Source organism: Teleopsis dalmanni, chromosome 2 (genome assembly GCF_002237135.1).
Source record: "Teleopsis dalmanni isolate 2A chromosome 2, ASM223713v2, whole genome shotgun sequence".
Taxonomy (NCBI): Eukaryota; Metazoa; Arthropoda; class Insecta; order Diptera; family Diopsidae; genus Teleopsis; species Teleopsis dalmanni.
In genome coordinates, this window is record NC_051847.1 from 77,168,435 (window position 1) to 77,181,894 (window position 13,460).

Sequence of the window (13,460 nt, forward strand, 5' to 3'; positions counted from 1 at the left end):
TGCTTAATAATCGAATGACTGAAGTCAGTTATATTGTAAGGATGAGAACGTAACAAGGACATGCTTTGGAAATTTGGTTGCTGGAAGAAAACCGCATTTGGCATTAACATCCACAAGCACTTGTAATATCACTAGTAAACGGCAAATATTGAACTGGCTGCGCTAAAAGAATATATTCTCATATTCTTCCACTTTTGACAGCACTGATAACAAGCTTTCGGTCCTATTTTGTATAAGCGAAATATCTTGTAGCTTATGACCAATTGCTACCCAGTGCCAACAAGAAGCGTTATTTATGTTGTGACCTTACTGAGGCAGTATTTTTTAACTGCTAATTAACGGATTGCTACCGGTCTATGCCATTAACACCACTAGTGTAATATTATTTTCTAGGCTATAAAGATAAAATATTATTTCGAGAGATATTGGTATGGGTACTTGCAAAACATATTGAATATTTGGCGATTCTTACAATATTTTTCGGTTAGCAGTACGTGGAATCAAAAATATATTCTTATGCAGCTTCTTTTGAAAGGAAAAATTAAGAAAAATAAAGAGCCCATATAAATCAGCGGCTATAGCTTTCAAACGTAACGCATTGAACGTGTATTGACAATATAATGAAAGTATGGAATTCAGCATGAGATAGAAACAGATTCAATAAAATTGTTAAAACAATTAATTAATAAAATTGTTAACAATATATTTTCATGTGGGAATTATTAGTTTTGCTTGTACAATATTAAATTTGTTTTTAAAGTCAAAATGGACTAAAATGCAAAACTAAATTCTTTATATAAAAAATTATTTCCAATAGTTTGTATTATATTTAATTGTTGACATTATATTGCTACTAAAATTTTTTATAATTACTGATATTCGATTTTAAATATGGAAATAAAAACATAGAAAGTATTTATGCCTGCAGGAATATATATATAGAATTACTAGCAGATATACCTAACTATAAATAAATATTAAAATATGTATAAAAGTAACATTTTATATATATTTCAACAAAATAACATAATTATTTTCCCAATTAATTTTAAAATAAAAATTTAAAATTAATTCTTTTATTATTTAATAAAATTTAAAAAAGTTTAATATTTAAACAGTTAAAATTATATATCATATTAGTACTGTAATCATAGGTAGTAATTAAGAGAATAATTCTTTTATTTTCGGCAATAAACATAATCCTCGAATAAATTTTGTTTCTAGTTTAAAAAGAAATTTTAATATTTTTATTAAAAAAAGTTATCTATATGTTAGGAAGGATATGGGAACGTTAAAGAATATTTAATATAAATGTGTTTTATTTTTATTTTATTCAAGAAAGACAATGATAATTTATTATAATATAATTTATCGTTATAATTATTATTAAACAACTTATTTTAAATTGCAATTAATATAATAATACACCTATGGTATAATTATCAGCTGCTTTATTTCTACCTAAATACATTCTGCCTTCAAAGAGGACTGCAATCACTTTATTGACAAAGTACTTAGATCCATCCCTGTTTCTCACAATTCACTAATCTTTGTGATTTATATTAAATTATTGCTACATTATAAGAATATTATAGTACCCTGAAAATGACTATATATAATATATATAGAACAAAGATTAGTGATTTTTTATTTATATTAAATTATTGCTACATAATAAGAATAAGAAGATAAGAAGAAGATGAGTTATAAGAAGATGATTATAAAAATTTGTTGAAAAGTGTATTAGACCAAATTATTATATAAATTTCATAATATTAATTTAAGGTTTAAATATTTGAATTACTGTTGGATTAAGCTTAAAAAATATATAATTTATTATTTTTTTTGTCAAAAATGAAAATTTTAAATAAATCTTTTGAAAGTTTTGTTAATAAATTTTATTTGACGGGATTATTTCGGAATTCAAAAAATGTTTTAGCGATTTTGGATTTACTATACTACTTTTTTTGCAATATATAAATTATAATTAATTTTATATAACAAAATATTAATAGATTATATAAATAAATGAACTAAATATAAATGTCAATATTTTCAATATTTTTTACAAAAATAAATTAACATTTTTATTCATAAAGACTTTTGATTAAAATATTGAATATAAATAGACATTGCAATATAAAGGTTTAATTTTTTTAATTAATAGCCCAGTATGATGCAAATATTAAAATTGTGACTGCATGTTATAGTCAAACACTTTGATTATCTTAATATAAAGGGTTTAAACATATTAGATAAAAATTTCATAGATAAGCCAATTATAAACTTTTTTTAACATTACTTATTACTTCATTATTAGCATTTGATTTTTATTTTCATCCTTAATTTTTCAATTTCAGTACTTTCTCTCAAAAAGCTTGTAAATATAAATTTAATAGAGATACAATTACTAAAATAGCTGTAAAACAATAGGAAAAAAATAAATACTGAAGGCCTGCCTCAACAACTTCCAATGCAAATATTTATTATTTAAAATGAATAAATTAAATTATAAATATGTCATTAGCAAAATAAATAAATTTTTATATTTTTGCTAAATTAAATTAAACGGCCTAGAAATTATTGTTTTTAGTACCCATTCAAAAAGTAATCGTTAAAATTTACAATGAATTTTTACAATATTTTAAATGTCACTCATACGACTTGTGGTACCACGCAATGCACAAATTTATGCCATATACTATATATATGTATGTATGTATTATTGATGCAAATTTCACATATATTTGTTTATTTTTTTATATTCAAATTTAATTGGTTTTTCAAAAATAATAAAGCCAAAACATTAAATTCAAATTACATTAATTTTTAATAATTTCATCATTATTGAAATATGATTATTTTTTATGAATTGTGATTTTGACTTATCAGAATAATTTTATTTGGTTTTAATGGGTTTATGTAAATGAATAGGTTTTTGACCATTATTTATCATAGTTATTGTTTTGTTAATTATAATTATTTCGGTTGCTATTTATTATTTCGTTATTGCTTATATATATTGTTTGGTTTTATAGTTATTATAGTTATATTATATCATAGTTATTTCGCGGTTAGAGAATAAATGTATGAAGCCGAAACTAGACCAAAAAAAATGGTCGCTAGTGACAAAAAAAAAGCATAATATTTTAGAGGTTGATGCCCAAATTATGCATTTTTGAAACAGCTTGTGGACTCGGACTGATACTAGTAAGTTGAATAAGTCATATTTCAAAAAAAGTTCTAAAACAATTGATTCAATCTTACCAGTGACTAAAGTAAACCTATTTCAAATATTAGTTTAATATCATGTTTCATTCAAGTGTTAGAAAATTCCTTATGTGGTCTTAATAATAAAAGTCTTTTGCAATTAATTTGCATTTCAACATTTACAACTATTGTAATATAGAGAAAATATTATTTATAAAAATATTATTCATAAATTGTATTTATGAATTATTTATATATACTATATAATATATACTACATTAAGTACTAAAGCTGTGATTATGTACTACTCTTCTTTCTATTATAATACTACTTCAAGGGCTAATGCTTAGTGTAGCAGTAAAAATTTATTATTATGTAGAATGAGACTTCCATTATTAATTAGAATAAGAATAATTTTATTTTTTTAGGATTGTTATATATTAATTAAGATTATTTTTATTTATTAGAGTGAGAATTAATTTCTTTAAACAGAGTAAGAGTTTTAATAACATTTAATTTACTGAATTAGATTATTTTTTATATCTTTTGTTTTATATAATTTATATTCTTTAAAAGTTAAAGCCTTTTTGGGAAAAAAAAATTAATATAGAATATTTTAGTGACATTTTATAATTTTTACATTGAAATTGTACATAAATTTCCTACAAAAATTTTTACTTACTATAAAAATGAGTTCATTTTTTTATTAGTTTTATATTCTTATTCCAAATTTGACCTACAAAATTATCTACAAGGAATTTGATTTTATAATATATCTTCACTTTATAATTTTATAATTAGGACATTTTGAACGTTAGACATTATAACTTTACCAAAGGATATTGAGGATTTTTTTAATATATTTGTATTAAATCAATAAGTTCATTAATAAATTTATTATTATATAATTATGTTGCTATAACTAATATGGCAGGATCAATAATGTGTAGTGTTGCATAAAAATGTATCTGCATGTCACTAGGAACTCACGCAGAGAAACCGATCATTCCCCATAATCCATAGTGAGCCCATTAACTTTGAAATCAGTATGACTAATATGCATTGTGGAAGTCCCAAATATAATCTATGTTATTATTTGCGCTGGTTGTTCTTAAAATATTGACTTTAATGATCACAAACATAATACCAACACTGCGCTTATGGTTTAATCAATCTAAATAATTTTGTTTTAATTAAATCCTTCAAGCATAAAAAAAATTTTCAAATATTTTAAAATATCATAATGGGATATAAAATATGTCTAATAATAACTATTGTAGCATATCTCGTTGCTTGTCTTGACTTGCATTTTTCTTTTTTGAATATTAAATAAAACATATTTTAATAAAATAAATGGATAAGAATAATTTATATGATTATTAATTACATAGTCTCATATATTAAATATTTTATTGCTCAATATTAATTATTTCTCGACTGTTTTGTTGCTAGTTTTTCGCCATTTTAAAAAATGCAAATTATATAATAAAATGCTGAAATATATCATTTATTATATAACTCGTATATTTAAGATCATAATGCAATTTAAATAGAGTATTTGATATTTAAATAGGGTTTAAGTTTATTAAAACAAAACTAAATGACCTTATATTTAGTGCAACAAATCCTTTCTAAAAATTCAAGTTTTATATTGTAAGTGGAATTTATTTTAAATTAATTTAAATTTAATTGAATTTATTATATTTCCATATAAATAAAGAAATAAAGAATAAAATATTGTTGAATTATTAAAAAATAAATAAATACAAATATATAAATTTTAATAGATGACAAAAGCAACAACTAATATATTAGCATGATATTACACAACATAAAATTTTTTTTATACATATTAATGTATCTTTTAAAAAAAAAATATTGTTAATTAAGATCAAAATAAATAATAAAAAAAACCCTTATTTTCGGCTTATATTATTCAGTATAAATAATTTTTTAATAATAAATTTCGTGCTATTCATCATAAATTCCTGAAGATTGACGAAAGTAAAAATAGTACATTAGGACGAATGACATCCTCAGGGACATCAAGATTGATCCCATCAAAAAATACATAAAGGATAGAGTCCTGAAATTATTTGCGAAAACTGACAGACTTACCAACACCGCGTTATCAAATCTCAAATGGTTATAGGCTCCTCGGGGAGGTATGCACATCTGACGTCAATTATTGCTGATGAAGTAATAAACAATAATCTAGTCAAGGTGTAAAGAGGGGTTTTTGAGAATACCTCCAGTTAAAAAAGAATATAAGTGCTTAAGTGCACTAGCTCAAAACAATTTCAACATAATAAAAATAGTTAAAAATAAATGCTTAAATTTTTTTAATTCTAAAAAAATGTATGTTACTAAATATTTGCTTATTTTAATTAGTATTAAAATCATAAATTAATCAAAAGCAATATAACTTGAATAAGATCAAAATACCTCTCCATACTTGTAATTACGTTAGCCTTAAATATGCTTTTATTTAAAAATCATAGTAAATATGTAACGAAAAAAATACACAAAAGAACTTACGTATGATAATAATAATAGTCATAAATACATATCAGACAATTATTTATATATATATGTTATACATATTCTTCAACCCAATTTTCGTGCTTATAACCCCACCCCCTTTACCTATTCCCAATCTACTTATACGCCATAACCATACTTTCTGACGTAGATAAATTTAGTTTCCTAGGTACTAAGCCGCCTACTCTTATCTCTCTCTCCTGATTACTGAAATGAAGTTTCCACATTGCCATGGAAATCATCTCCAATAATTCCTAAGAGGTGATTTCAATGAGTTAAAGTCTCACATTCTTTCCACCTACAGTAAATCAGTATTGAAAAATAAAAGTATTTTTCAACTCAAAAACATATTTGCTTTGGATATGGCTTCTTTGTTGAAGTAATTTTTTTTCCATGAGATATCTTTTCAAGTAGATGGTAGTCGCTAGGAGTAGTTATGGTAGATGACTAAGTAATTAGAATTCTAATTAATATATGGCTATCAGTTTGGAATACGGTCCATTTTCATAATAAACATACTTTTATACTCTTTGAGACAACGATTTTATTGGTAATTTCTTCTTTTAAATATACTAATAATCCAATATTATATAGGCTGTTAGTACTTTTTCTTTTATTGGCTCATGATTACTATTCTGTACCCAACTTCATACACGAAGATCGTATACTAATATACTAATAATCCAATATTATATAGACTGTTAACACTTTTTCTTTTATTGGCTCATGAGTACTATTCTGTACACAAATTCATACACGGAGATCGTATCCTAACCATCTGAAATTTGCATTTTCAGTTACTACACGAGCTATACTGACTTCTCTTCACTTAAGTAAAAAGAGTTTTGAATCTAATATGTCGGGGTTTTGTAAATAGAAAAAGTAACGTCAGTCAAAATGCTTTAAACCAATGAAAAATTTCAAAAATCATATATATTTTAAATAAATTTCATAAGCTTGATCCTAATCCGATGGTTCATCGAACTTATAAATGATGTTATAGTAACAAACATAAAACATCAGGTAATATATATATAATATTGATTTGGCCTTCAATAAATGATTATTTATTTGTACAATATGGTTTTTTATTCCAAATTTTTCTTTATTCCATTCACTTTCATCATTTCAATTAAGTCATCAACATCAATTAAGCTCTTTAATGACTTTCATATCCTGTTGACAAAACGTCGCACTACAGGATTATTTCCTGCACATAAAATTTTCTCGCTGTCAAAACTTTCTGCAAACAAAGTTTGTTTGCGGAATAAATCAGTTGTGATTAAAACTGAGTATTTCAGAAGTCGAAGGAAGTAAAGGAAACTATAGATGTTGGAAAAAGTTAGTGAAGGACGAAATGAAACATATAAGAGTTAAAAGTTTTGACAAAATAGAATAGGATAAAAAACGAATTAAATGAATTTTAAAGTAAATTAGGAAAATTACTTAGTTATTTATTCAAATAATTTATATATACATTTGCGAATATTTTATTTCAAAATTTATTTAAATATTTATAAATTCAGAACTAATTTTCTACATAAATTTACACAGTTATAATATAAAAAGAAAGAAACAATTTAATTATTTTCTTATTCTAAGTATTATAAAATAATTTTAAAACCTATTCTATTTCTTTCATGTATCCATACTGTATTTTTTATATATCTATATAATATTGGATCTCATACAACAGAATATTGCCTATGAATATAATAATTGGAGGGATTTGGTTGAAAAATTTGACTGAGATGATTAGCAAATACATTAGCTTTTTCTTCTTCGCTGCGCGCCCATTCACCGCTGGAGTTTCTTAACGGAGGCACTGCTTCAATAGGTGTTTTTATAGTTTGATGAGCCTTCCAGAGTGATCCTTTGTTAGCCGTGTTTGGGGACAGCTTCTTAATATATTCATATTATTTGTTTTCTTTGTCTCTTGCAAGAGCGCTCTTTAGTCGATTTACGGCTTCTTTTAATTTAGATTTAGTTGATGGGGATCTATTTTTTTGCCATTCTCGACGAAGTTTTCTTTTTTCGGCTAGAAGTCTTTCGATTTTACTGTTGCTAAGATGCTGCTTTCTTACATGAGAAGGCAAATTTTGTGGTGTAGAAATTTCGGCAGTTGACGAGAGAATCATGTTGAATACTTGTACTGCATCATCTACCTGGTATTTGTTTTTAATTTTGTAATTGGTATGAACGTGAGTACTTATGTATTTCTTAAATTTCAGTCAGTTGGTGTTTTGAGTTGTAAGTCTTTGTGGACCTTGAATTAGTTGGGGTTCTTCATGAACTATTAGGAAGATTGGAGAATGATACGATGATAATTCATAACTTGTGTACACCGAAATGGAGTCACGACGAATACCCTTCGTTACAGCGAAATCAATAAGATCTGGGATTTTGTTGTTGTCTGATGGCCAATACGTAGGATGCCCGGGTGATGCGACATCTAGTTTGTTGTTCTTGTTTGTTACCACGTTAAAGAGTTTTTGACCTTTAGGATTGCAGATCCGAGAGCCCCAAAAAGTGTGTTTTGCATTGTAGTCTCCTGCAGCAATGAATTTTTCTCCCAAAGTTTTGAAGAATTCAAGGTACTGCATTTCGTTTAGTATAAAGCGAGGGGGAAATACACTGCTGATAGGGTAAGGTTGTAGGTAAAGCATTGTATGCACACTGAAGTTGCTTAAAGGAAATTTTCAGCACATGAGCTCACAAAATAGTGTGTTAATCTTCTTCGACTAAAATTCCCGTACCTCCATGTGCTTTGCCGTCAGGATGATTTGTTTTGTAAAATATATAGTTTGGTATAAAAAAGTAGTTTTTATTAGTTAAGTGAGTTTCAGAGATGAGCATCATATCAACTTCGTTTTGGTTTAAAAAACCAAAATTACATGAATTTATTATAGAAACATTGTTAAAATCTAGAGAATTAAAGACGATAAATGGATTTATGAAAATTAAAATATAGTTACAATATTTAACACAAATTAATAAGTGTAAATTTTTTATTTAAAAAAACATTTTTTATTATAATTAGTAATAATCAAAAAACTTATGAAAAATGTAATTAATATTTAATTCGGATATAGTATCAAATAAGTTAAAAGGTGTTATACATTGTTGAAAATACATATTTTTGATATGTGTCGAAATCATATATAGTCCACGATATGATCTACGCTCATATGAATTAAAAATAGGTCGTTGGGTAAATTTAATATATCCAAGTGTTAGAATATTGCTGATGATACTTTTGTAGCATGTCATATCATTTGGATATTGTGTGCTTTCACAGCTGTAAGTTATGTTAGCCTATCAATAATTATTAGCTTTAGATATGTTGATGTTATTCAATTGATCAGAGATTTGAATATCGTGTGATTTGGCAGCTACAATTTATTTTGGACTATTAATAAGAACTACCTTTAGATACCTGGACAATATTAGCGATGTTATTTAAAAGACTGCACTTACGTATATTCCTGCTACCCAACTAGGAACAGAAAGGAAGAAATATAATTACCTTCCTTTACTCCTCTTCCTGTATTAATTTTAATTCAAACAGTCTAAAGAACTTAAGAAAAATACGTATGCAATTATAAGCTTTGTTGAAATATAATAATAAGGTCGTGTGCGAGTTCGAGTAAATTGAGGTAAAGGAAATTGAAAATTCCTAGGGATTTTTTGCACTGCACTTATGTAAATATTTATTTATTACACTTATTTATTATTTTTGGTTAAAAGTTTCCAAATTTATTTATTTATTCAAAAATCTGGTAATTACCAACATTCGCTGACATACCGAAATAATTTACTACTTCTCTCATTTACTACTACCATCAATTTACTCGAACTCGCACAGGGCTTAAGTTGTTAGGGTAAATTTACAAAAGTATAGTTTAAAGCCCAGCATATCTTCCTGACAAAATATATACTACATTTATTGATATTGTATTAGGATATCAAATATATATTTTATATACAAATATATTTATATATTTTTATATATCAATTATATATTTTATTTATAAAAAATAAACATTTTGAAAAATGGTTTATTGTTTTATGATTTCATATGTCAAATTTCGATAATTGCCCTTTTGGGAAATATATTTTGCAATGTTGCATTCGACATTTTTGGTGTAATTTCCCTAAATTTGTGCTTAACTAAGCTAAAAAGCACGAAAACTCTTTATATGATTAATCTAATTTCATTAACAACCTCAGTTAAATAACCTGCTTTAACAAAGGCAATGGAAACGCACTAAAGACAATCATAACAAAAGCATTTATGTGACGTCATTACTATTATTAATTCAAAAATATTTTCTTAAAGCTATTACTCCTAAGCACTCTTGAGACTTATGACTTTTAAGTGACTTAAAGCATCATACAACCAACAAAATGTCATTATTAAACCTCTGGAAGATAACAACATCTACAAACACAAATACTTGATTGCAGTGCCTTTGGCGATGTACAGCAGATCCGTAAAAATAGAAAAACTGGAAAGAAGGAAAGAAGGAAGTAACAACAATATAGAGAACAGCAATCTATCGATGTGAGACAATATTACACAATAATTGTACTTCCGTTTTTCTGCCTTGTGCAATTTTATTGATTTCATTGTGTCTTTCACTTCAAATGTCTGCTCATATTTTTATTTAAATTTTCCAGAATTACTGCCGTGCAACAGTACAGTTTTCTTTTTTCAAATAAATTTGTTTTTCCTTATTTTCCGCAAATTTTTTACCATAAATCAGAAACAATGTCATTAAAATTGAAATTAAATTGCAAAAAATTGTAGGAAATCCTTGAAAGATTGATGTGTATATATGTATATACGTTATGCTGTTGTATGTAAATGTGGCTGAATACATTAGACTTGTCAGGAGTCGATTTTCGTGATTGTATTTCAACAGCTTAGATGTTAACAAGATGTTAATGTATATAATATTTTTAAAAAAAGTTTTATCTTATTTTATTTAAGGCTAATAAAGTATAGTTTTATGTATAGCAAAGTGAAGTTTTCTAACATCGTTAATTGTTAGAGTAATCTAACATATTTGTAGTAGTGTGAGTAGACAATTATATTTTTTTATAAATACATATAACGAATCAAATCACACTTTATTTGTCAAGTCATATAAAACTGTTATTTGGAAATTTTTGGCTATAAACTCGTGTAATCAAAATATCATCAACTGCCTTGGAAAACTCTAATATATTGAGAAACAGTGTCCGGCGCGTCAGAAGCAATATTAGACGATCAAAATTTGGTTTTCAATGTTGGTTTCAGTCAGTTAACGTGGTACGTGGTATTTTTCTTCAATGATGACTTCAATTCTTCATCTTCGAACTTTCTTGGTTGACCAGAATGTCACTGATATCAAAATTATCAGTTTTGGTTTTGAATCTTTTAAACCAATTTTTGCAAGCATGTTGAGATAGTCTATGTTAACTGCAAGTTTCTTGAAACAAACCAAAACTTTGAGATGCTTTTTCTTTTAATATAGGAAAGAAGTGATCTTTCATTCAAATACTGTTTTGTTGTTACAAAATTTGCAAGGTGCGTTGACTCTGAGCTTCAAATTTGGCAGGATACGAGTACGATTTCTGGTATTTGCAGTTAAAAAAAATTATTTACGAATAATTAAATACAAGAATTATTTCCAAGACCACTGATGATGGGTATTTGGCAATACTCGTAACAGCTGTATGGTCAGCTAAAAATTTAATTAATAATAATAATATTTAAATGAATTTTTTTTGTTGTACTTCACTACTGTTAGGAAAAACTTTTTTATATATTTTTTATGCTTTCAGGAACAATTAGATATTATATTTTAATATGTCATATGTCATGTATCATTGTAAAAAAATATTTAGTACTGAAACTACGCCATCTTTTGAAAAATGTCCTTACTTTTTTCTATAACCTCTCATAAATAATAATAATAACTTGTAGTCTGAAAGTTTTTGATACGAAAATTTCTTTTTTATTTGTATAGTGTCCTAATTTTTGTAGAAATAGGTTTATATAAATATGTTTTAATAAATTCTATATAAAACGTATTAGATCCAACTAATTCTGCAGACTAGCAATAGAAATAAATCTCTGCAAAAATCTCTTAATAACTTTCTCTTGAATAAGTCTCATAAGATAATATAGTACAACATTGGTAATACTCGAAACAGCTGTATGGTCAGCCAAAAATTAAATTAATTAAAAATAAATAAAATTTTTGTTGTTACAATTCACTACTGTTCGAAACCTCACTGACGTTAAAATCAAAGTTAATAGCACAACATTTAAAATTATTAAGCAAAACAAATAATTTAAAAATTTTCCCAAATTAAAAAAACCAACAATTTCATTTACTTGGAAATCTTAAAAACTTCCTCAACTTAAGAAATTTAAAAGTCGTTTCCGTTTTTCCCATGGAAAGCGCTTAGTCCCGCATTACTCAGCAAACAATCTGCCAAGTAGCGACTTCTTTTCAAGCATACAAAAGCAAGTCACTCCATGGAAAGCATTTCATTTTGTACTTATTTTGAAAGGATGATAAACAAAAGTGTCATTGTGTTGTCAAGTTGCTCTTTCCCCCATAGCGCATCATCACTGTTGCTCACATAACTTGCTTAAGGGGCTTGCAATGCGCTGTGTTGTGCTATGTTGTGTTGTGCTGTGTTACTGCGAGTGGGGTATTTCAAAGGCGTTAGGGCGTCGCATGCTGGTATTGTGTGGCTGTGTGCCCGGCAGGCACACAAAAACAAATAAAAATAAAAACAATCAGAAAAATATTCGCTCTTGGCAAGACAATAAACGGCGGCAAAAATGCAAACATTGTTTTTGTTGTTGGCTGAATGATTATTGTGTTTTTGTTTTTTCGCTTTGGTATGCTGTCAGACAGCATATTTCTCACTGCAGATTAGCCGACTTAAGTTTATTGTTTTCAAACTGCTGCAGATTTTTACACACACACACACACACACACGCACACACCAAAAAACGCACTGACACACGGCATTGAATGTTTCCGCAAGAATGAATTCACACAGCCGGCACACAGTAATAACAATTTCAATTTTAAAAATGGCTGTCATGTCGTCGATAAGGCTGCACATGTTACAAAATTTATTGTTTGTGTGTGTGTATGTGTGTATGGGTTGGCGATTGTGTGCAATGCGGTGTAGTGGTTTTAATGAGAATTTAATTAAATGTCAACTGTTATTCATGTTTAAATATACCATAATTTAATTAAGTTCATTTTAATTGAAACTGCTTTTATTTTATTTAATATACATTAAAGTTTAATGTCAATTGCATGTATACATACAAACATTATTTTTTTCGGTTTTTTTTTTGATTCCGTTGATATGGCAACTCAATGCCTTTCATTGCTGCACATAATTAAAGGCAGCTGCTGCCACTGCGGTTCATTTTTCACTTCATGAAGCATTTCCATTGAATGAATTTAATTTTGAAATATTGAGAAAAAAAAAACAAAACCAAAATGTAAAGCAAGAAGATATAACGGAAATTGCTCATCACATGTTGATACTTAAATATTGTTGTTGTTGCAACTGCTGTTGCTGTTGCTTTTGCTGCTGATATTGCAAATTGTGCACTGTTGCATGAGGCTGTTTACACTGCAACTGCGTTGTTATGTTTTTGTACATTTTAGTTCGAGTACATAAGTAAT

At 26.6% G+C, this 13,460-nt stretch overlaps 2 protein-coding genes across 2 annotated transcripts in view; one reads left to right on the top strand and one right to left on the bottom strand.

The window, feature by feature from the left end:
• LOC119681915 (probable serine/threonine-protein kinase fhkE) overlaps positions 1-13,437 on the bottom strand; it is a 51,352-nt gene extending 37,915 nt beyond the window's left edge. The window contains exon 1 of the mRNA XM_038095225.1: positions 13,320-13,437. Coding sequence (XP_037951153.1) covers positions 13,320-13,437 — 118 coding nt within the window. The remainder of the gene's footprint in view (positions 1-13,319) is intronic.
• Positions 1-13,460, top strand: part of LOC119684862 (cytochrome P450 9b2-like) — a 286,885-nt gene that overhangs the window by 55,749 nt on the left and 217,676 nt on the right. The gene's annotated exons all lie outside the window — the stretch shown is intronic.